The 26,056-nt window shown below is 39.0% G+C and overlaps 1 protein-coding gene across 1 annotated transcript; it reads right to left on the bottom strand.

The window, feature by feature from the left end:
- Nucleotides 1-3,820: 3,820 nt before the first annotated feature.
- LOC119816666 (cytochrome P450 2J4-like) lies at nucleotides 3,821-25,559 on the bottom strand. The gene is made up of 9 exons (XM_038333503.1): nucleotides 25,350-25,559; nucleotides 21,684-21,846; nucleotides 18,971-19,120; nucleotides 18,420-18,580; nucleotides 13,672-13,848; nucleotides 11,253-11,391; nucleotides 7,481-7,668; nucleotides 5,243-5,381; nucleotides 3,821-4,115 (listed from the first exon to the last, which is right to left on the bottom strand). Exons 1-9 carry the CDS (start codon nucleotides 25,557-25,559, stop codon nucleotides 3,937-3,939), a joined length of 1,506 nt encoding a protein of 501 aa, XP_038189431.1. The 3' UTR covers nucleotides 3,821-3,936.
- Between the last annotated feature and the right edge of the window lie 497 nt (nucleotides 25,560-26,056).

Raw genomic sequence — 26,056 nt, 5'->3', positions numbered from 1 at the left:
TTGATAAACTCTTTTTATGAAGCAACAATTACCCTGATAATCAAACCACATAAAGACATTACTAAGAAAAAGAATTACAGACCAATCTCAATCATAAACATTGATGCAAAAATGCTCAATGAAATACTGGAAAATTGAATCCAAGAACACATCAGAAAAACATCCACCATGATCAAGTCAGCTTCATCCCAGAAATGCAGGGATGGTTCAACATACAAAAATCTGTCAATGTTGGGCTCTGTGGGAGCCTTCTCAGCTTGGTTGATCACCTTCCTGGACCTGGGGGGAGTTGGGAGGACCTTGGTCTTAACATAGAGTAGGGAACCCTGATGGCTCCTTGGCCTGGAGAGGGAGGGAGGGCGGGTATGGGTGGAGGGGAGGGGAGGGAAGAGGGAGGAGAAAAGGAGGAGATGGAAATTTTTAAATATAAAAAAAACCATAAAAAATCTGTGAATGTAATCTACCATATCAACAAACTGAAAAATAAAAACCACATGGCCATCTCATTAGATGCTGAAAAAGTCTTCAATAAAATACAACTTCCATTCATGATTAAGGTCTTGGAAAGAACAAGGATACGAGGAACACACTTAAACATAATAAAGGCAATATACAGCAAGCCAATGGCTAACATCAAAGTAAATGGAGAGAAACTCAAAGCGATCCCACTAATATCAGGAACAAGATAAGGTTATCCACTCTCTTCATATCTATTCAATATAGTTCTTGAGGTTCTAGCTAGAGCAACAAGATAACAAACGGAAATCAAGAGGATACAGATCAGAAAAGAAGTCAAACCCTCACTGTTTGCTGATGATATTATAGTTTACATTAGCAACCCTAAAAATTCTACCAAGGAACTTCTACAACTCATAAACACCTTTAGTAATGAAGCAGGAGACAAGATTAACTCAAAAAAATCAATAGTACTCCTTTATACAGATGATAAATGGGCTGAGAAAGAAATCAGAGAAAAATCACTCTTCACAATAGCCACAAATAGCATAAAATATCTCAGAGTAACTCTAACCAACCAAGTAGAAGTCTTCACCTGTATGACAAGAACTTTAAATCTTTGAAGAAAGAAATTGAAGAAAACACTAGAAAATGGAAAGATATCCCATGCTCTTCGGTAGTAGAATTGACATAGTAAAAATGGTAATCTTACCAAAAGGAACTTACAAATTCAATGTAATGCCCATCAAAATTTCAGCAAAATTCTTCACAGACCTCAAAAGAACACTACTCAATTTTCTATGGAAAAGCAAAGATCCCAGGATAATCAAAACAATCTTTCACAATAAAGGAACATCTGGAGGCATTAAAATTTCTGACCTCAAACTCATCACAGAGTTACAGTACTGAAAACAGCCTGGTATTGGCAAAAAACAAAAACAAAAACAAAAACAAAAAACCAGACAGGGGGACCAATGGAACAGAATTGTAGACCCAGACATTAATCCACATACCTATGAACACCTGATTTTTGACAAAGAAACAAAAAATATCAAATGGGAAAAGAAAAGCATGTTAAACAAATGGTGTTGGTATATCTGGATATCAGCATGTAGAAGAATAAAAATAGATCCATATCTATCACCCTGACAAAAACACAAGTTCAAATGGACCAAAGACCTCAACATAAAACCAGCCACATTAAACCTCATAGAAAAGAAAGTGAGAAGTAGACTTGAATGCATTAGCACAGGAGACCACTTCCTAAATATAACCCCAGTAGCACAGACACTGAGAGAAACAATTAATAAATGGGATTTCTTGAAACTGAAAAGCTTATGTAAAGCAAAGGACATGGTGAACAAGAGATAGAGGTCTGATCTCTAAAATATGAAAAGAACTCAAGAAATTGGTCATCAAAAGAACAAATAATCCAATAAAAAATAGAGTACAGACATAAACAGAAAGCTCTCAAGAGAAAAATCTAAAATAGCTAAAAGACAGTTAAGAAAATGCTCAACATCCTTAGTCATCAGAGATGCAAATCAAAACTCTGAGATTCAATCTTACAACTGTAAGATGGCCAAGATCGAAAACACTGATGACAACTTATGCTGGAGAGGTTGTGGGGGGAAAGGAACACTTCTGCATTGCTGGTGGGAATGCAGGCTGGTACAACCCCTTTGGATGTCAGTGTGGCAATTTCTCAGAAAATTAGGAAAATCCCTTCCTCAAGACCCAGCAATACCACTTTTGGGTATATACCCAAAGGATGCTCAATCATAACACAAAGATATGTGCTCAGCTATGTTCATAGCAGCATTATTTGTCATAGCCAGAACATGGAAACATCCTAAATGCCCCTCAACTGAAGAATGGATAAGGAAAATGTGGTACATTTACACAATGGAGTACTACATAGCAGGAAAAAATAATGACATCTTGAAATTTACGGGAAAATGGATGAATATAGAAAACATCACATTGAGTGAGGTATCCCAGATCCAGAAAGACAAATATCATAAGTACTCACTCATAAGTGGCTTTTAGACATTAAGCAAAGAAAACCAGCCTACAATTCACAATCCCAGAGAACCTAGACAACAATGAGGACCCTAAGAGAGACATACATGGATCTAATCTACATGGAAAGTAGAAAAAGACAGGATCTCCTGAATAAATTGGGAGCACAGGGACCATGGGAAAGGGATGAATGGGAGGGGAGAGGAAGGCAGGGGAACAGAGAAAAATATATAGCTTAAAATAAAGAATGGGAGTGGCCAGATTTGTAGGGCTCAAGCACCTGTCACATAACAAACAGAAATCACCATTAGAAAATAAAATAATTCTGTCTTCATGAATTGGACTGTGCAGGTATGAAGGTCTTGAAAGGTGTTTAGAGCCATATGTATTTTAAAATTTTTATTTTGAATATTTATTCTCAAGGTGGGAACACTAATGCCAATTTATTTGTGGGTTTATAATCCCTTTGTCCCAATTTCATCAAGAATAGAATAGCTGCTCTTAAATGGTAAATCCTGCAGCTTCTCATATTCACCACTGATATATGATGAACAATATTCTACTGATAAACAGTAATAAATATTGAATATAGTATCATTATCCTTGATTTCAAAATCCAGTTGCATCTGTTTTTAAAAAGTAGAGGAATTGATTCCTCTCATTTGGCTTCCACATTTACAGAGACACCATGAGTATTGTAAGTATCAGGAAAGTAATATAATTTTACCAAGTAAGAAACAACAAGCTGCAGCCTACAGAATGGGAAAAGATTTTACAAACTCCACATTTAATAGAAGACCAATATCCAAGATGTATAAAGAACTCTAGAAACTCAATGTCAAAAAAATCTAAAAACCTAATTAAAAATGAGGTACAAATCTAAATAAAGAAGTCTCAATACAGGAAATTCAAACAGTTGGTTTCCAGGCCTAGTTGGAAGTTGAGTTACATTGAAGTTGAATTAGAGACACATCCGTTATTTGGGAGAGTCTTCATGGCCTCCTCCTGTGGATGCAACCAGAAAGTCAGTTCTAATACTTATTGTCTCCTTGTACCACTTTAGACCAACATCTCAATGTGCCAGAAACAAATGCATGTCTCCGAAATGAAGAAGGAAGCAAACTGAAGGCACAACTCTTTAGACGTGACTCTGATGCACTTAGCATTTTTAATTCAGCAATTCATTTTCAGTGCATTTTCCTTATAGGAGGAATCATCCTTCCCCTTGCAATGTTTAGATGAAAAGGTACGCCATTGAGCTCATAAACGATTTTCCCACCACCAAATTAGGGTTCAACAGTCCAGAAATTTGATTCAATGTTTTTAGCTCAATTCCTTCACTATTTCTTGAGTTGCCTTCATTCTCTGACATCACTCTCTCCCATCTGAGCAAGGCCCGCAAGCTTCAGGACAGCCACCATTTCTTCCTGTACTCTTTTTCTCCTTCCTTCTCCAGCATCACAGTCTGGGGACAGCACAGAGACGGTGACTGACTGGAGTGAGTGTGAGGCCATTTCTGAACTTCAGGCTCAGCTTCTCATTGACTGGGGGCTTGAAGGTAAAGTTTTGCATAAGAGCAGTGAAGAAAATGAACAGCTCAGACCTGGCCAATTGTTCTCCCAGGCAGGCTCTCTTTCCTGTGGGACCAAAACAAAAGATGAGTCACTTTCTCAGCTGATTTTAGTGCATGGAGGGACTGATGTCCATAACTTTCTACTGTAACTACTGAGCTGACCATGAGTTTTGTGTCCATCTGATTATGTCTAACACCTTCCTGATTTGGCCATTAGAGCCCCATTCAAGCTGGCATTTTCTGATCTTGACCTAACAATATGTCCCAGACCTGTATTTTAATCTTGCCATTTTTTTCTGGTGTCCTGGTTCCTTGCATTGACTAATGTTAAGGAAAGACTTAGACAAGAGGCATTCTCACAACTCTGGAAGCCATTCTCTAGGTCACCTCACGCCATACACAATGAACTTGTATACACACAAAATTTATACACACAAAATTGTGTGTATAGGCACATGTATTTACACGTCAGTCTCTCTCGTGAATTGCTGGGTTCTCACCATTCTTCTTAGATGGCCCAGGACAACCCAAGCACGCCAGTGTTCTCTTCCTCAGTAAACATTCTCACCATGTATCTCAACAGCATTGCAGATATCTACAAGGTCTCTAAGCCATCTTTAAGCCAACATTTCCTATCCTTTTCTCTCTTTGTGCCTTCCCCTCCTCGCTTGTTGAGTCTTTCTCTTCCTAGAACTGCTGAGTTTAGGGTCTTGCATATTCTAGAAAGCATACTTTTCTGAGCAGCATGCCTGTTTATATAGCTGTTAACTATTTCATTTGAGACAGGATCTACATAGTTTTCCCAGGATCTATTTCTCCTCACCATCGCAATTAAAATCAAGTCCTCTAAGAATGTATCTGTCATCATAACTTAGGAATCTGAAAAATCTCATGAAGTTTTCACATATCCACCTTAGTGAAGAGTCTGTACATACAGGTCCCCATTCTTAGGGTTTTGAGAAAAAAAAACAAACCAAGGCAAGCTGAAATACCTGGGTAAGTCAATGAAGACTGAAAAATAAAGTGGGTCTTAAGCAGTGCCAAGTCCAGGAATGAAGGACTGCATCAAAACATAAAGTGGAATCACCTTGCACCATCTGGAGAAGTTTTCATTAAAGCATAGGATTATGGGATGAGAGGAAGGAATGGCTGGGTGGAGCTCTGAAACTCTGTCCTCTCATGACAACTCACCCATTGAGAAAGGGAGAAAGGATTCTCTCTTCTTAAACTGTCCATTCTCCAAAAAGTGCTCTGGATTGAAGATTTCCGGGGTGGCCCATTCTTTGGGGTCACTGTGTAGTGCAGTCAGGTTGGTTAGAAGCATTGTGCCCTAGAAATGACAGCAAAGAGTCCAGGTTTGATATATAGAACAGACCTGCTGGAGGTAAAGGTAGATAGTTCTTGAGGTCTCATGCATGACTCTCCCCACTCAGTACCTTCTCCTTTGTTGAGATAACTTTGCATTGACTGTGAGTGCCTCCTGGGGCTATTCTAGTCCATTAGGTTGCTCTTTAATGCTGGACACAAGTCTATACAGGTCTGTACAGGTCTATGGAGAGACATGTTAGCATCCAAAAGAGAATAAAGAGGCAGGCAAGAATAAAGACCAAATCAGCCTCCTCCTACCTTAAGGACCTGGGCAGGTCTATGAAGGGAAATGATGAGCCTTCCATGTCTGCTTTTCCATTTTTAGCTCTCACTGTGGAAGACTCAGAACCCAGTCCTCAGGGTTATGAGCACATCAATAAAGCAGAGTTAGCAATCCTAGTTCACTGAGATCCTGGCACCATGCACACTCTCAAGAGTGTGCCTTTACCTCACACTGAATCGTATATCCTATAAGGGACTTTACTCATCCTTCCTATCTCTCTAAACTTTGTCATGTCTATCACTGATTCCGAGAACCACCTTAGTGCAGGCTCCCCCTTGCTATCTCAGTCCCACATCTTCTGCACAGCGAACAGTGAAGTGTGCCATGAACATGATCACTGTGTCACCTCCCATAATTTCATTACACACTCTGTAGTATGCTTTCGTCATCTTATGCTGGAATGAACACATTCCCAAAGTTAATTGAGAAATGGTAGAAGAATTTCCCTGACTGTGGGTAGTTCTCTCCCACAAGCTGTCAACCTGGATGGAATAAAAAGGGTTGAAATGGGGGTGAAGAACCTCTCACAGGTTTTCTCTCTGGTTCCTAGCCCCCATGATGTGATCTGATTGGCCCTTTTGCCCCTTCTCGTCATGCTGAACCTTGTGTAGTTTGTCACAGCCAAGAAAATTTTGAGATCTGATAATCTATGGTCAAAAGGAGAACTATAACTATAACTGTTTGGGGGCATGTAGGGTGTAAGATTCAGGAAACCCTGTGCAGAGATCTTGAGAGCACTGGGAGATATGATGGGGATTCCCTCTGTAAAGAGAGGGTATTTAACAGGGACTCATGGAGAGCCATCAGAGGAGATCTTTTTAATATCAAAATACTACAGTCCCGTGGACAAAGCGTATGTTGATCAGAATTATCAGAACATGTTTGCTCCTGGATTCCCCACTCTCTTTAATAGTAGAGAGATTTTATACAGGCCAAATTTTCATAGGCCACAACTTTCTAATCTCAAAAATGAGATGGAGAGTTATTCTGAAAAGTTGATAAGATATTTTGAAGATTAGAGTCAACAGCACACAAATATCACCTAGTAACTATTGGCACTCTGTCCCTTTCAAATCTGAATTTTTCTTTTTTTTTCTTTTTTTTTATTATTTATTTATTTATTTATTATGTATACAATATTCTGTCTGTGTGTATGCCTGCAGGCCAGAAGAGGGCACCAGACCCCATTACAGATGGTTGTGAGCCACCATGTGGTTGCTGGGAATTGAACTCAGGACCTTTGGAAGAGCAGGCAATGCTCTTAACCTCTGAGCTATCTCTCCAGCCCCAAATCTGAATTTTTCTAAAGGTTTCCCTCATGAGACAAAACTATTTGTATGAAAGTTATAACCAGCGGGTCTCTGTTTTAGAAACAATCTCGGTGCAATGGTCGTGGAGGTGCCTTAAGTTTCATTCTCATTTCTAACTCAGTATTTCAAGGCCTGTGTAGCAGCATTTTCTAGCCCAAGCCTGCAGTCCCTTGGTCTTGGGAGCTGCTCTCTCGGGTATCATCTACAGAGAACTGCTGACTGTGTAGCCCACATTAGCATGGGAAGACACTAGGATGCCTTTAGCCAACAAAGCCAGGCTTCGCCACTTTCCCCACTGCATATTTAGATAACTGTTTAGAAGCATGGAGGAAATCTAGTATTTTAGCAGACATGCTATCTTTCTGCCCAATTTAAATGATCCTTTGATGAAGGAATATATGTCACTGTATGTTAGGTTCTAAAGATGAGGTGAAAAATATATATCTGAGGCTGGGAACACATAGTTACCTTTGGCAAGTGGAATCCATCCAAATTTGTATCCTTTGACACTTCCCTGGGAACATTCATGGGGACAATGTTTCCCATTCTCTGTACCTCATGGACGACAGCATTGGTGTAGGGCATGGACTCTCGGTCAGCCAGGCTTACTTGTCTCATCTGGCCAATCACTCTGTCAATCTCAGCCTGTACTTTTTCTGAAAGAAAACAAGGAGGAATTATTAATTTTCAAATTTAGTTATTCCTCATAACAACATTGAAGTTGTCTTGCTTTTATTTCATTCTGGTGTCCTAGCTGTAAAGACATTTCATTAAACCTTTTTAAAAAGATTGATTTAAGGTGTTTATCAGCTGTAGGAGTTCTTTGGTAGAGTTTTTGGGGTTGCTTATGTACACTATCATATCATCTGCAAACAATGAAAGTTTGACTACTTCCTTTCCAATTTGAATCCCCTTGATCTCCTTATGCTGTCTTATTACTATTGCTAGAACTTCAAGCACACAAAAAAAGATTGATTTAAAGGACAAATAAACAATCCAGTGAATTTTCTGTGAGCCTACAACATAATCCTAACTTTCCTGAATGGAATAGCTGTGATCAGCATGGCTAACCTTAGCACAGTACCTAGTCTGGTATGAGTAAGTTCCTTTCCCAAAGAGCATTATAAACAATTCACATTCATGTTTCATTGTCCTAGAGCCTGAGGATGCTTAGTGCAGGGCACCAAGATGTTTCTAATCTGGTAGGAACAATTTTCTGTCTCATAGATGAGAAAGTTTCACTGGGTTCTCGTCTCAAAGGAGAAATAAGGCTCTCTAATACTTATTTATAAAGAGATAATACTTTTTAGGACAGTATATTTCTGTCGGGGGTGTCTCATGGCACAAGAGTGGAGATCAGAGGACAGCTGGGGGAGTTGTTTCTCATCTCCTACCATGTGGGTTTTTGGAACTTCACTCATGACAATGGTGAAGTAGAAATATCCTTTATCCCCTTTCCTTTCTCTCTGGCTTCTCTGCTACTTCTTTTAAAGGCCATTATTCCCTTCATAGGACCAATTCCCTCCAAACACCATGCCACTAGTGATTAAGTTGCAACAAGTGGATTCATAGTGAATACATAAACATTCAGACCACAGCACATGTAGGCTCTCATTTCTCAAGAAGATACATGGGCATAGGCAGTGAATAGCAAGAAGTTACTGCACAACATTGCTGATGAAATCCTTTAGATTTCAGTTTCCACATCTGATTAATGAGAATAACTGAGCCCTATCATAAGGATGTCTTGAAATTTATATGAACATATAGAATCATAATAACAAACAATGGTTGTTACCTCTCTTCCAGTATGCTCATAGAGATTAACAAGTTATCCAGCTAAAAACTCTATCTCCTGATTTCTTTTGTCAGTCAATGACTGTGACTAAGTACTGCCACGTAAAATACAGACAGCCAGTCATGGTGACTCATGCCCTAAATTCCAGGCCTAGGAAGGTAGAGACAGACAGATGTCTGAGTTCAAGGACAGCTTAGTTTACCAAATAAATTCCAGGATAACCTAGGTTACATGGAGAAACTCTGTCTTGAAGAACCCAAAATAAAGCAAAACAAAAGTTGCAAATAAACATGAGTTTTATCTTTGGAACAAGTCCCCTTAAGACAGCATCTGCTTCTTTCCTTCTCCTTTTTCCATTCAGAGGAAAAAGTCCTCAGGAGGACCCACTTAGGGAGAGCTGAGCCTCACTCTGGATTTAACTCAGCAACAATTTGAAGGGAATTTGTAACAACAAGTCCAAGAAAAGGTGCATTTTGAGGGAGAAATACATGTGTATCACTTGCATTACTTTCTCTATAAAAACTAAATGTGAATAAAATACATTTAACAGAAAACTTGTCACAATAACAACTTTGGAAGTATGTTTTTTATATGGAGCTACCAAATAACCTCAAATTTGTTCTGCCTCAGACTCTAAAATATTTTGACTAATGTTGTATGCCATGAATCACAACTGTTGTTAGCAATTTTAATTCTACAGTTTAATAATGTTAAGTGTGCTCATGTTGTTGTACAAGCAATGGCCAGAACCTTTTCCATCTTGTAAAACTAAAATTATTGGACATTAACCAATTTCTGTTTCTCCCATCTTCTCTTCAGCCATCTTTGTATAGAAATTTAACTATTCAACATATCTCATTTGAGTTGGATAGGACAGTCGTGTAATTTTGTGATTGGTTATGTAACTTAGCACAATGTCCTTATAGTTCATGCATGACTTGGTACCATGAGAGCTTCTTTTCTCCCAGCAGAAGAGCTGCTATAGCTCATGCAGCTATTTATGGTTAGGGAACAGTCGAGCTGGTCTTGTCTCTTGACTATGTTCAAATGCAATTTGTACAATTTTCATTTAAATCTATTGCTATTTTGTGATATTTTGAAGCTATTATTTGAAAGGTCAAGTATGTATTCTAAGTCAGTAACTAAAGCTTAAAAAGATTATTCTCCAGGCACATAAATATTTCCTTTGAAACTCAGGACACATATACATAAATAGAGATACACACATTCATTTTGAATTAAATAGAAAAATATTTGGGGACAGAGGATATTTCAAGTAGTAAAGTGATTGCCATGGAAGCAAGACTTATAATTAATGTAAAAAAAAGAAAGAAAAAAACTAGGTATGGTGACATCGACGTCTAATCCCAGGACACAACTAGGGAGGTGGTGGCAGACAGATCCCTGTGAGTTAGTTTCCAGGCAGTGTAGGCTATTTGAATAGTTCCAGGTGCGTGAGAGACTATGCCCAAAAAGTGGATATTTCTGATGAAAAATGGTAGCACATGTTAGCAGCTGTGTTATGGCTTCCACATGTGTATGCATGCATGCACATCACACACACACACACACACACACACAAACACAGGTAGTTCTTTAAACAAATATTTCTTTACCTCATGGGAAACACTGTGATTTTCTCCATCTACATTTTGTCTTAAGGCAAAAATAGTTGGTCAGTATTTACTAAATTGATTTTAGACTTCATGAATAAACACTTACCCACAAAAACAAAACAAACAAGAAAAAACTTTGTTCTATGACAGGAAAAATGTACCTATCCTCTAATAATTAAACTTTTCTAGAATCTGAAGGAATACACATAATAGCATGGACCACTCTCCCTGATGAATGGCAGTCACTGGAGAAAGGAACAGTGCATCCAGCAGAGACATGGAAGAGGATCTTGTAATCTATGGTGGAAAACAACAGTAATTCTTCAATTATCAAATTCATGAAGGGATTTGAAATGACTTCAGTAGGTAGTACCTGAGAAGATTATTTTACAATGGGTAAAGACTGTGATAGAACACTTAATATCATGTCTTACAGGCAAGAATTAGAAGAATAAGGGCAGGACCAAGAGAGGACATAGAGTGTAAGAAGGGCACCACCAAGGGTGGGTGGGGTTGAAGTAAAAAGGCAGAAAGGTGACATCACAGTGCATTGAACACCAGAACAGAGTTTGCACAGAATCCAGGGGAAAATGGGAAGGCCTACTGACAATGGAAGAGGGACATAAATGGATACACTTTGTAAACGTCTGTACTCTTGAGACCCGTCTTAGCCCTGAGAGAACATGGAGAGGACGTGCCTGTTACCCAGGGCACATTGCCTCACAGCTATGGCCCTTCTTCCCACTCCAACATGTTCTCTTCTGGTGCCATTTAAGCCATGGCTTTCAGAATTCTGCTCTGCCCAGTGAGGTCACCACATGTTCACCTTGGACATCTGGGTAGAGAGCCATGTAGAGCAGAGCCCAGCGCAGGGTTGTGGATGTTGTCTCAGTTCCAGCAAGGAAAAGGTCCAGAGTTGTCCAGATGAGGTTTTCTTCATTGAAACTTGTAGTCTTCTCTGGGTACTGGAAAGGACAGCATGATTTGTTTAATCAGAAGATTTGTGAGTATCCCAATACTTGCTTTCTGACACTAGAGAACACATTTGAAGCAGGCATTTAAAGTGATTTCCCCTTAACCTCTTAAGCAAACAGCTTTATCAAGAGCAATATCGTGTCCCTCGGGCAAGGAGACTCACACTGGCACACAAGGTCTTCGTCACCCTGGGGTATGAGTTCAATAGGACTCATTAGAAATGGTATTACTGTGATCTCCTTGGAAAACGTTTTCCTGTTCCAAGTGTTGGAGGCTAATTAAAAGCTTCTGGTACTCAGGTGGATGAATAGCAAGAAAACTATTTTCCTCTGACTATGTTTTTGGGAAAGATTTAGTAGGATGGATACAGAACAGGATAAACACACACACACACACACACACACACACTTGGCTTTCAGTATCTGCCACATTTCTAAGTTACTCTCTGACCTAAGAAGTTCACATCACGTTTATCTCCTTATAAAAAAAAGAACAATATACATATTTTAACATGCCATATCAGCTGTAGGAGATACCACAGGCACATATCAAATACTGTGCAAACGTTTTGCTGATCTCAGAAGAAAACAAGTGAATTCTCTGTGTTTATTGATTCTTTGATCTTCCCTTTAATCTTTAACAGGAAAAACTTTCTGATTCCATTAATTATTCTTTGCGATAAAATTCTATCTTTACTAACTTCCTGTAGAATTGTCATTCTTTATACTGCTCATAATGTTGATAGTCTCCCACCTGCAATATAAAGTCAATAATTTGCCCTTTTTTCTGGGAATAAAATGTTGATTTTATTGATACTAAACCAGGAGGATGAAATGTGCTATAACAAGTGAAAAATTTTACTATTGGGCCCCTGGGAAGAGAAGGAATCCATAATGTAATGGGTCAAATCTTATAAGAAGGATCCAGAGATGTGTACTTGCCAGGAGTCTATTGAGGTCAGAGCATTAAAAATAGTGTTATACTTTGATTTTAAACAGGCTCAAGTTTTAAATATTTGGTTCCTAGCTGCTAGGAACGTTGACAGGTGCCGCTCAGCTGGAGGAAGTCATTCGTAGGAAGTGGGATTCCTGTGGTGGTATCAAAGCCCTGGGTCCCGGCTATTTTCTGCTCTCTGATCTTCCATTACACAAACAGGCTCCACCATCTCCTTTTCTCATTTTTACTCTTCCATGATGGACCAACACCCACTGAAAATCAGTGACAAAATAAACCTCCAGCCTCTTAAATTGTTTCTGCTTGTTATTGAAACAAGATACAAAAGTATTAAATACATTCATCCAGCTGCTTTCTGTCTGCTTGAGTATGGTTGGACAGTGTTTATATGACATCATTGGAAGGATGACGCCACACCCAGACCTTACAAGTTATCTCTAACATTCAGTTGAACTTTGCCTGTGTCTTGTAGTTGGGGCTGAAAGGGAGTGAATAATTGGCCTTAGACAAACAAATTAAAAACAGGGCTCTAATGTTTAATTGTTATTTTCACTTTGTATTCAATTCTTCATAAATAAAGGGTAAATAAAGGATAAAAGACAAGGAGGGGCATGAAAGGGAAGTATCTGTCATTTACAGGCAGGAAACCCTTTATTTCTAATAATGCTCCAGATTTAATATTACTACTAATTTTTATTCACACCAGGTATGTGAAACATTGACCTAAAAAGATGTCTATATTTTTGTTTTTGGAACCTTCACATGCTACTTGATAACCTAAAATATGCTTTGTAGATATGATTAATTTGAGAGGAGACAGTTAACTTGAACTATCTTTATGAGAGAGTGCTTGAGGATAACCAGCAAATAGCTCAGAGGAAAAAGGATGCTACAGATTGGGAACTGAAGACAGAAGAAGAAACCAAAGCAAAGATATCATTGCCCTCATAGTCTGGTGTGGTGGTGCTCATCTTTAATCCCAGAACTGAAGACGAAGAGGCACGTGGGTCTCTGTGAGGTTAAGGCCAGCATGATCTATATGGCTACACAAAGAAATCTAGTAAATCAATCAATGAAAGAAACAAGCAAAAATGGTATCAGCTCTAGGAGATTAAAAAGACAAGGTCATATAGTTTCCATAGTCTTTAAAAGAACCTTGTGTGACCTACAGGATGAAAAGATCATGAGAATAGTAAGAGAATAAAACTGTGTCATCTTAAAGCATTAACATTGTGGTAGCCTGATGCATGATCACTTGGAAACTATTAAACCACTACATTGTCTTTAAGAAGAAGAGACAGGGGCATCTTCCCCACCTTTGTCATTTCCGTGAGGAAAGCATCGATGAAGTCTCTTGGATCATTAGGATCCCAGTCTCTCCGGTGATTGTCAATCATAGAAGAAACAAACGATTTTAGTTTTCCCCAGTTTCTGAAAACTGTTTGATGTGTTCCAGGAACATATTTCATTATCCATGGGAAAATATTGTAGAGCTGATTGGGAAAAACAAGACAGTCAATGGGACACCATGGTGCAACTTTACAATGTTTACAGCTGTAGTCTTGTGTTTCCATTTGTTTCTTACTGTGAAACTGTGGGGCCAGCTTCTCTCTTCCGTCTCACCTACCTCCAAAACATTCCAGCGCTGATGTGCAAAGTGTATTCAGTTTCAGGCCACTTCTTAGTAGCCCAAGCTGCCTGTTACCGACTTTACTACACCAACTATTTCTGGATGTCAGGACAGACAGTGTTCAACACTTTTATCAATTATACTATCAATGCCATTACAAATTATTTTGCATGCTGTTTTCATAAAGAATATTTATTAATGTAATCACATGCCTGACTCTATGACTTTCAATATTCAGGGACTGTCCATAGACTCAAAGTCAGAAATAGTACTATTTCCCTGTAAGCCCTACAGAGATGGACACTCCCTCTAGATCATTATGGTTGTCCCAGTTTCTCCAGGAACTCCATGCACAGCAGCCTCTGCGATCACACTGAAGGCATTTCTGTATTAGGCCCTGGTAGGTACAATTTATTATGCTTATAAGTGCTCTGGAAATTGTTGTAACCCGGTCCTCACTTCATGAAGGCACTGCTCAAATCTTACGTGAATATACTTCAAGTGACAGACATTTATTCACCTTCCTAATTTTCTGTCATGACTTATTTTCCTTTTGGGAAATTACCAGTAACATGTATTGTGCAGGGAACTGTACATTCTGGTGTTCTCACTGTGATTTAGTTCCCATAGGGTAAGACTTTAATCTTTGCTGAAGTAAAGCTAATGGTGAGTGTTGTTTCAATAAAAGTTGTAGTGAACAGATAGCATAACACTGTTGAAGGGAGGCCCCTTTTCCCAGATTCTCAGCCGTGACATAATCACACAGAAACTATATTATTTAAATCACTGCTTGGCTATTAGCTCTAACTTCTTATTGGCTAACTCTTATGTATAAATTTAACCCATTTCTATTAATCTGTGTATCCACCCTTGGCAGTGGCTTCCAGGTAAAGTCCTCATCGGCTCGCCTGGTCTACATGGCTCCTCTCCAACTCTGCCCTTCTTTCTCCCTGCATTCAGCTTAGTTTTCTCTGCTTACCTAAGTTCTACCCTAGCAGTCCAAACCAGTTTGTTTATTCACCAATGGTATTCACAGCACACAGAGGGGAATCCCACATCTTAACACAATGTAAAATCAACAAGACAGAAAATGAGACAGATATGAGTGTGATTTTTCCTACCTCTGCTGCCTCCTACATATAATGAATTTTAGCAGTTATAATAATCATTAACAATGCTAACATTACTGAAAATAGTGTTGATAATACACAGTGTGCTATCGGGGTCTCCCTGTATCCAAGCCCTGAACAGCATGAGATACTGAAAGCCTTTCACAGACATCTGGTCGACTACTCTCTGTCTTTGCTTAGATATCTCTGTGCTTGCTTGCAGACAGCATATTGCATCATTTTATATGTAGAAGATCATGGTGAAAAGTCAATGAATTTTTGCAGCTGTGCCTGATGCAATTAGTCATTCCAAGAATGTTTATTAACACTCAGTCATATTTTTGCTCCCTTCTAAGATCTTATTCCTTTTGATACTCACACCTAGATGTGAGTCTGAGCTACCCTAACTTCCTTACTCACCTTACTGAAAGCTAATAATAGAACTGCTGGCTTTGGACTACCATGACTGTGAGTTAAACATAGAACATAAAATAGTGTAGGCAATATGTACAACTGCTCTCATTCTTCATGCCTATTTCATACCTATAAATCATGCTAATTAATTGCTCAGTTTTTAGTGAGGGAAGCCCTGAACTTAAGAGGAAAATGGCTGTGGGGATAAGTGAAAATAAATCCACTTTGGACGCCATAATAGAGAAGTTAATGCATAGAAACAGAAAGTCTTAAATAGAAAATGAGCTTTTGAAGGACCAGTGTTTGCTTCAGATTCATTCTCTCTGGAAGCATTATGTATTCATAGTATGGTAAGGTCAAAACATCCACAACTGCTCCCTGCACACAGTCCAGAAGAGAGCACACAGTGTGGCACAGAAACACAAGAAATATGGAAATACGAGCCAGGTAAAAGCCACTAAAATCATGAACGCCTGAATCAAGGAGTTGACAGGTACTGAAACAAGTATAATACTACATAAAACCTGCAAAAGTATCCTAGTAAAATTCATCAGTGTCTTGGAGTATATTTGCAAGCAGATGGGTTCAATAAAGGACCTTGAGAGGAAAGTCAACAATAGAAAGGGAAAAGTCAGTAAAAATGGAGGAGAAAATCAGCCATGTGGTTGAAAAGATCAGCAAAATGGAAGACACGTGAAGCAAGGAAAATAAAGTTTTGATAAAAAGTGGAAATGTTAAAAATGAACAGTTCAAGTTTTCAACAAAGAACAGTAAAAACCATTAGCAACAGACTAAACTATAGAGAAGACTATCAGAATGGAGCCCAATGTTGAGGTTGCACTTCCTTCAAATACCCACTAGGGAATAATTAGCATGACTACAAAGTCTAAGAACTTAGGGATACAATCAGAAACTTGATCTATGTGATTACAGGATTTCAGGGTAACAGATAAGAAATCAAAGATCTGGGATAAACATTAAGTGCATAGAGAATCAATTGAATGACTTATAGCAGACATTTCCCCAAATGTAGAGAAAGAAATAGATTTTCAAATCCAAGAGGTTTTTAGATTCTCAAAATAAACTGACCAGAACAGAGCGCTTTATATTAAAGACATAAAAAACAAACAAACAAACAAACATGTAAGGAAAACATTAACTCACATACAAAGTCATAAAAATTAGAGTATCAAATTGGTCATCATCAATCCCCAAGCCAAGAAAGCATTAGATGGCACAGTTTGTGCTCTGAAAGTAAATAAAATCAACTCTGAACTCTATTGCCAGAATTGGTATTTTTTTAAATTGACGGGGAAACGAGGATATTTCAGGAAAAGTGCAAATCAAAGCATTTTAGGAACACTAATCCAACAAGACTGAAGATGTTTAAAGGAGTATTATATACAAAATAAAAGAATCCCGATTATGAGAACACAGGAAAAAATAAATTTCATGAGAAGTATGGTTGAGCAGATAAGAGCTAGGGAAATATGCATCATGTCTAACACAGAAAACAAGCAATCCTCAGTAGTAATAGGGAAGAAAGTAGAGTATAAATAAATTAGCCAAGAAGAAAAACAACAAAATCACAGTAGTTTGTATGGTTCAATAATCATGTTAAATGTAATTGGCTCTATCAAGCCAGAAAGAGACACAGACTAGCTGAACAATTAAAATTCTAGAGCAAAGTTTGTGTTATCTCTGTGAAATAAATCTTACTGGTATAGATAGCCACAAATTAAGAATCAGAGAAAGGACAGCAATTTATAAAGCAAACAGAAGTGAACCAAGCTGATATGGCTAATCTGATTTCAGGTAAAACAGATATTATATCCAAAGAGTCAGAAGTGATAATGACATTACATGAAGGCAACGGTTAATAAATCATAACAATTGTAAATAAAAAGTTATACACAAGCACACACTCTTTTACATTCCTGATACACACATGATAGGAGAGAACTTATTCCTGAAAGTTGCTCTCTGACTTGTGTGCACTCACACATGTAACAAAGGTATACATATACATGTGCACACACTAAATACAATGCTGTGAAAATGTTTTAAAAACACACACATGCATTCTCCAATATGTACACACACATTCTCCAATATGTGAGGGACTACTGTATCAGGCTTTGCAGAAGGAAACACATTCAAAAAAAAAAATCCAGCCCTTGTGATTAATTTCACCATACAACTGTTTTCCATATTCATGGATGTGATTGACAGATGTGGAGAGTGTTTGAGTGGTTATAAGGAGTAAAAATGGAAAATGGGACAAAGTTGGGGGTGACATTTGAACCGCATAAGTTTATATTTCCTACCACTGAACTGATTGCATCATGTTAATGGGTATGGGGACAGTGCATTTTTAGTTATCTTCTATGTCCAGAGGCAAAAATAGACAAATGATTGTTTCACATGGACACTGATATGAAACTTTTATTCACAACACCCTAAACCTAGGTATAATTCATTTATCTAATTTTAGATAAACCAACAACAATTCATGCAGTGTACTTTTGTGTGGAGATAACAAGTAACAATATACAAATAAGAATCTCAATACAAGGAGATGTGCTAGAAAGTTCCTTCTGAAGGTAACTCTGAGGCAAGAAGAGAGTGGCAGGGGAAAAGAGAGTCCAAATAAAGAATAATATTTCCATTCTCTGAAAGATACCAGCATTCCCATAGGCATGTCTATAGACCAATAGAAATATCAAAATAGTTCAAATAAATGATAGAAGTGTTTTGTATATATTAAATTTCTTGTATTAACAAAAAACATTAAAGTCAAGTGGAGGACTTAAAAGGTATTTGGATCAAACTCAATATTTCAAATGTTATATATTCGCTACAAAATGCTACTCACAATACCCTTGACAGACATGCAAAGAAGAGTGCATACCTGGCACATCAGTGATGCCTCCAAACACAAGGCCTCATCCAGTAGCCTTAGCATCTCCTGAAACTGACTGTCCTGGTACTCAAAGCGCTCCCCGAAGGTGATGGAGCAAATGATATTGGAAACTGCATTGTTAATACTGAAGTGAGGGTTGAAAGGCTGTCCTGGGGGTGGGGAGAGGGAGACACGAGTCCTTCAAAGTTATTCATTTGTTTCTATTTCCTACACTAAATTAACTTGATATGACAGAGGAATACACATTGTAGAGAAACATGGAAGAGGCTTAGGTCAGAACATACTACATAAGGACTAACATGGTCCAGGGACTCTGCAAATGCATGGGAAGCCCAACTGATGACAATGCCTTAGGTGCAGCAGTGTGTCTAATGACCATCTGTGTGCTTACCTGCCCAACTCCCAGCTCATTGTCACAGCTACATGTTCACTGCCTAATCCTCAATTCATCCAAGGGCAAGCACTTAGATATTGAGGAAGAACGTGTTCAGTAAATGAGAGGGCCATAGTATTCCACCCATGACATGTGGAATGCCCACCTTCTTCCTCTTTTATAACCTCCACAAGATGGCTGGCCTCCTCTTGTATGCGCTGCTCTAAGCTCTTCTTTCCCAACCCAAAGTTCCTCAGCGTCATCAGAGTGAACCTTCTTTGCTCCTTCCATGTCTGGCCACTAGAGAAGAGCACTCCTGGAAAGAAGATATTCAAAGTTATGACACTGAAATTCTGGTCTAAGAAATCCTCATGAACTCTATGACATGTGCAATGGAAAAGATGGGGCAATAAGGGGTTTTTGTAACTGTCTAGAGAGAATACACCAGAGCAGGAAATATAATGGCTAGTGTCCTGGTGATCTGCAACATCACACACTGGTATTTCTTATGTATTGTGTAATCTACTCTTTAAGGAACTCTGCATGTTTATTAACAAGCAGCAACAGGTCCATTCCCACTGCTGCAAAGAAAGGAGGCATATAAAAAATAAACTTTTCAAGGGAGCACAATTTTTTGAAACTCAGGTGTTCAAATTCACATCACCTTGTTTCCAAGGCTGACCCAAAAGTCTACTTAGTTGTGTTAAGTTGAATAAGAGGAGTGGACTAAAGGATAACACAAGGCACATGAATTAAAGAGGTACGAAAGGCTCTATAAGAGAATTCCTTGTCAACACAAGCTTTAAAAGATGAAAACATTAAGCCGGGCGGTGGTGGCACACGCCTCTAATCCCAGCACTCGGGAGGCAGAGGCAGGCGGATCTCTGTGAGTTCGAGACCAGCCTGGTCTACAAGAGCTAGTTCCAGGACAGGCTCCAAAGCTACAGAGAAACCCTGTCTTGAAAAAAAAAAAAAACAACAAAAGATGAAAACATTCATCAATATGGTAAGAAGCATCAGTGTTCCACACAGAACAAGAGACAAACATTCCGGTCTGTTCAGCATCTACCACCTATTTTATGGCACATGCAATGTCATTTTCAAGTCAATTTCTTAACTTTCAGAGAAATCACTAGCTCTTTAAACATAAGCCCTGGTCTCTCCAGTTCCCACACATCATCAGGTGGCCCTTTTCACACCATCAGCCTGATCGTTCAGCAACGGAGACACTTCCTTCCTGAAACCCTTGCCAGTAGCTCCTGGGATCCTGCCATTCCAGCGTTTCATCTAAATCCTTTGTCAGAAATTTCCCACATTTGCCAGTTTGTTTCATCTGACGACTTTTGAAACTGGAATTATTCAAAACTAGTCTACCTCTCTGCTCGCTGCATATTTAGGAAATCTTATCATTTCTACAATTTAAATATCCCCTGTTGTCAGTTACAGGTGTACACTGCAGAACCATGTATATGACTACTTGCCTTTGCAAGTCACCAGCATTTAGACTCAGCATGCCTGGGACAGCTAATATTATTGGTATTTCTGAAAGTCCCAACAGAAGCTAGCACCATTAAAATACCTTGTCACCTGTCATTTTTCCTCTTTGCGTCACCCATTCCTGTGGAAATCCCGCATGAGACTCATTCTCTGGCCAGTCCTCTAAGTTATTATGTCATACTGTTTTGCTCTTGAATGACTTCAGTCCAGGTGTCTTCAATGTCACTGTCACGGTCTAATCAGCTGTCATTTTTGACTGCATTTTCAAAGCCCCACCTGCTTTAACCTACAATGATATTTTCAAGCTGTTTTCTCTCTGAGAGCCAAGACGAGCCGCAGAATGTGCAGTGTGTGGTCATCTCTCCTCAGAATCAGTCTTGCTGTTAGGATGCAAACCAAGAACTCGGCTCTTCCTAGGCAAGGTGATCAGTTTGTACCCACTTACTTATCCCTTTCCTTACTATGCTTTCCACGTGGGACATCTTTCAGTTTCATGAGACCCTGGTCTTTCTTCTTATTTCATGGGTATTCTGTTCCTGTTGACTATATTTCAATGTTATGAAATTAGTGTCCTTACTTACAGCATTTTCCCCTGAATAACAGTAGAACTTTGATACTACTGAAAAATGCCTTGACCCCTTATCATTGTAGTCCTGTGTGATTTTAATTAGCTAACTGACTCAGCATTTTTTCATTTAATGGAGTATATGTTATGTAAAGATGGAGATTTCATCTATTATATGCACCATGAATCACTTATGCCTAGCAATGTGTTCCCTATAACGAACAATATAGTTAATTATGTACAATTAATGATTGGTTGCCTCAAGGAGTAATTAGGAAATGTCTAAAACTTACATTTTGATACGACAATACACTTGAGGTTTTGCTTTCAAATTTGAAACATCCAACCTGATCTAATGGCAATACTGAGCAATTATGTTATTCTAGTATAACCCTGTCTAGAAGGCTGGAGATGCCTGTGGTACATGACATTGGTAATGGATTATAAGAAGCCACAAACAAGCAGAGCAGCAGCAGGAAAAGGCTGACTGACACCTGTTTTCCTAGGACAAAGTGTGGATACGAGAAAAGGGAAGGAAGAATATAGTGTTCCTAGTTGTGGCTGGATGCTGTGGTTCCTTCTCACCAACACATTTAGAATTAGTTTTTTCAAGCCATGTGGTTTTTTTTTAATGTCTATTAGGGATGACACCTTTAAGTCCTCTGATGGGTGCTTTCATTCAGAAAATATGGCATCCCTCTTCCTTTAAACATTGCAATTCATGATGGAACTGGTTTATGGCAGTGTTGGAAAGTTAGGTACTTTTAACACTACATAAACAATATAATACACACTCCGTGTTGCTCATTAAACTTACCATTGTTCTTAGAGATACGTTCTTGGATAGGAGTGACAGGGCGTTTCAAAATGTCTTGTTCCATTTGAGTAAAGACTTTTTTGATTACAGGTAGTCCAGTTATGACCACTGAAGTTACGTTACCAAAATTCAGGCTAAGAATATTCCCGTACTTCTTCACAAACTGAAAAATATACCAAGAATTATTGTTCAGTGTGTCTGTGTCTCTGTATCCTGGGATGGCAGGCATGTGTGTAGCTAATGAGACTCATGTTAAGAGGTTTCTGTGAGTGGGGAGATGTACCATTGTCTGTGGAAATATTTCTGAAGCTGTGGTTTCCTCTACAGCACTAAACTAAAATACACATCAGAAAAAAATTTACTTTATAAAAGTTAATTAATATGTTTGTATGTGTTGACTATGCACCTACCACATGTCAACCAAAAGAAGGCATGAGGATATAAGTTTCAGCAAAGAAACAAAATCTCTGATCTGAAGCATCCCGAAATCTAATAAAAGGAGAACATGTGACACATTTAACCACACAAAGGTCAAGGAGGGTGCGTATAGGTTTGATGTTGGTGCAGATTGTATGGGCTTCCTAGGAGGTCAAAGTGATTTATCAGAAAAAAATGGCCGTACACAACACATATTAGACATGGGATGTACATGTGTGATGAATGGGACAAACACTAAGGGAACTCTGTGAATTTGTATATGGAAGAGGTTCCTTAGTGTGATAAGAATGATCTTCTGAAACATTTTGATATCCAGTGAGAATAAAGGACATCAGTCTAGAAAAAGATTAAGATGTATGTGTATGAGGCTGCTATAGCAACCATGGAATCCTTAGTTAATCACAATATCACGTATCTATTTAGGCAAAGGAGAATGTGCCTTCCCCAAACCTTGCTGGATATGAACTGTACAATAAAGAGCTGAGGATAGCAGTGGAGACATCTCTGTAGATCTGGAGTGATGTAATCATGTAGGGTCTATGGTTCACTACCTGGGCTCTTGACAGAGGTGCTGTCTTCCAAATTTCAGACTCCCAGCTATGAAAGAGTAAAAATTACTCCCCCCTCAATGAGTTCTTTGGGGAAGGATGAGAGTGGCACTGTGAGAAACACTCTGTTTAGTTCCAGTACCAAGCCATCGACTGCATCTCCGAGAAATGAATGAGTTCTGTGTTCAAAGCATGGGGATACAAATTCATGGTGAGAGCCAGAACAATAACTCACCAATCCCAGATAGCTGCACTCACAGAGTGAGTACTCAGTATGCTTTATGATTTACTTCCTTCCTTATAACTGTTCTACCATAGTTAGAATTTTCATCATCTTTCTAAAGAGGAAACCATTTTCTAATGAAGGAATATAGCCTAGGAAATGTCTCTTGCCTGGTGGAGGGACTCTGCCAGATGTTATGCACATCTGCAGAGAAATATGACCTTTGGATCTCTATGAGACTTGGAGTTTAGTGGCCGGTATAGTAGGGACCATGCATGAGGGTGTGAGTGACAGAGTTTAGGGGGGCAAGAAGAGGCATTTGGAGAGAATGAGAGAAATGCAGAAAACACAAGGTGTTACAATGCTGGATGAGAGTATGTGATCATTTTTAAATATCCTTCCATCTGTGTGTTCACAAATCTGCCTCGTGTTGACCCAGCTCTGCTTTTGTTATCTTGAGTCTTGCCAGTAGTACCAAACAAGAGGGTAAAAGTCCCCCAGGTATCTGTGGTCTCCTTCCCTATTCTTAACTTTACTGACTTGTGCCCTATCTTATCTATCACAAAACCTTGGAACTTTGTGGACCCTGTCCAAACAAACGTTTTGATTTGATCTTATTCCAGTATCTTGTACCTGTATTACAGATTGAGCCATAAACTCTGTACTTCCTTAGTTCTTTATCCAGAGTCCTTGCTAACTTCATTGGGTTGTAGCACAATCTGTCTTGTCTAGTTCGTAAGGCAGAAAACTAAAAGGCAACAAGTGTATGCCTTTTCCTTTAATAGTTGCTGGTAATAGATGTGTACAAATGAAGAAAAAGCTAAATTTATTTTGATCAGTGTAGGGTAAGTTTTAAAGCTGTATGCAAATTTATTGACTAAACTTATGAACAAACTTTCAATATCAACCATAAAGTTTTTGGAACAACTAAAAAAGTATATCTTAAATGCCTCCTAACTAGGTCATCAGCACAACATATATAGTGTGTATGAATTGAACTCCCTTGGTTTCACTCAAGAAGTTTGAAAGGGGTTTTCTAATAAAGATGACTCACTGGGACTGAAGACATTGGGTTGGGAGGTATCTGACCTGCTTTAATCTGAATTCTGATTCTTACCATAAGTGTTATTTGGGAGTTAATTGGTGATATTTTCTGTATCTATTTCCAAATCTATTAACCTTAGGTTCATTGTCATAAATAAACATGTCAATAGAAGAAATAACAAAGTAATCATAACAATTGATAAATTAGAAATCTTTCTTAGTAATTGATAACATCAGTATGTGAGCAGTCAGCAATGATGTAGACAAACTAAGACTCAGTGGTATAGGAGTTCCTTCTGTTTATGTGTTGTTTTCATTGGTTAATCAGTAAAGAAATTGCCTTGGTCTGATAGGGCAGAACTTAGGTAGGCGGAGAAGACAGAACTAAATTCTGGGAGGAAGAAAGCAGAGTCAGAGAGCCGCCATGGAGCCGTCAGGTCAAACATGCTAAATCTTTCCCGGTAAGCCATGACTCGTGGTGATATACAGATAATTAGAAATGGGTTAAATCAAGATGTGAGAATTAGCCAATAAAAGATTTTAAAAAGAGTGGGCCAAGCAGTTTATTAACGAATACAAATTCTGCGTGATTATTTCAGGTATAAGATAGCCGGGTGGCCAGGACCACAAGCAGCCTGCTCCTCCTGTTACAGCTCAGTATGAGAGAGATAACACCTATTCAAAATTCCAGTCAAAAGAAGTAGAACACACACACACACACACACACACACACACACACACACACACACACAAACCACTTTTTATTTTTTCTTGGAGAAGCAAGTTAACGAACTAAGCTGAGGCCAGGGATTTACACACACTTCTTGAAGCAACAGGACATATCTGTCTCTGTCATAATTCACTATTAGGTCACCAAATAGACCTGGAGATATTTAAAGAACCCAAATCATACAGTGTGTTCTCTAACCACAATGGAATCACCTTGAAAGTATGTCATAGAAAAATAAGAAATTCTCCAATATTTGTATCTTTCTCTTCCATTTTTCCTTCCTCCTTCCCCATCCCTCTCTCCATCCTTCCATCTCTCTCTCCCTCTCTTTCTCCCTCACTCCCTACCTCTGTCTCTCCCTGGCTCCCTCCTTCCTCTCTTTCCCTCTCCCCCCCTCTCTTTTTTCTTACAAACAGGATTTCTCTGTATAACCATGGCTGCCCTGGAACTTGGTCTGTAGACTAGGCTGGCATCAAACTCACAGAGATCTACCACCACTGCTCTACAGAGCTTCATATTTCTTAAAACCACATGTTTAGAAGTTAACTCTTTGGCATGGGATTAGCAACTGTGAGCAGGATCCTTAGAGCCATCCCTGCCCCCATGTCCTGTTCTCAGAAGTCCCAGATTCAGCAGCTCAGGATTAGGTCAGGGCAAATTCAGGCACCATCCTCCATTCCTACCTGCTGGATTGCTATGTGAGGTTGCCCCATGTCCAACTGCAGTATGTTGCCCACAAAGGGCAGACGCCGTGGCCCTGGAGGAAAGTTCTTGGGGCGCCAGCTTTTGAGGTAGTCAACCAGGAACAAGAAGGTAACAGAAGCCAGCAGCAGAGTCCAGAGATGGAGCCCTACCCACAGGCTGGCCACAAAGGAACCTATGGCTGAGAGCATGGTTGGTATTCTAGCAGACTCTTCAGAGGAATGAGAGTCTGAGCTGAGGCTCAGGGCTGCTAATTTTATAGGGCTCTCAGATAATCTATTCCTCTTCACTTCCATACACACCCCTTCATTTCCCTAAGAGACTCTAGGAGCCAGAGAGCACAGACACCCCGCCCTTACAGCCCCACCTTTTCCTCTCTAAGCAGAGGTCTTAGCCACTCCTTCAAGTTGGAACAGGTCCTATCCCTAATGGTCAGAGTTCTCTGCCCTGCCCTGTTGCAAGCTTAATTAGATAGACCTTTGGAGTTGTGGCTTTTCCCTTCAAATGGCAGTTACACTAGGAGCTGAAAAGAATTTGGGTTTAATTTGGTAATTATAATTTTCACTTACTTATAAACTACTTTGGTACTATATATAGGATATAAAAACACAAGTAGCTATAGACAGTTTGTAGATGCACATATCTGTAAGTGAATATGGATTCTTTGTTGTAAAATCTGATTTTTGTA

This window comes from Arvicola amphibius, chromosome 6, assembly GCF_903992535.2.
Source record: "Arvicola amphibius chromosome 6, mArvAmp1.2, whole genome shotgun sequence".
Taxonomy (NCBI): domain Eukaryota; kingdom Metazoa; phylum Chordata; class Mammalia; order Rodentia; family Cricetidae; genus Arvicola; species Arvicola amphibius.
Note: the sequence above shows the minus strand (reverse complement) of the source record. Positions and strands in the feature narration are given on the sequence as shown.

Coding starts and splice junctions, on each gene's coding strand:
- LOC119816666 (XM_038333503.1), bottom strand. CDS start 25,559: ATGCTCTCAGCCATAGGTTCCTTTGTGGCCAGCCTGTGGGTAGGGCTC. Junction 13,849..18,419: donor AGGCATCACTGATGTGCCAG/GTATGCACTCTT, acceptor TTTCCCAATCAG/CTCTACAATATTTTCCCATG. Junction 11,392..13,671: donor TCCTCACGGAAATGACAAAG/GTGGGGAAGATG, acceptor TGTCCTTTCCAG/TACCCAGAGAAGACTACAAG.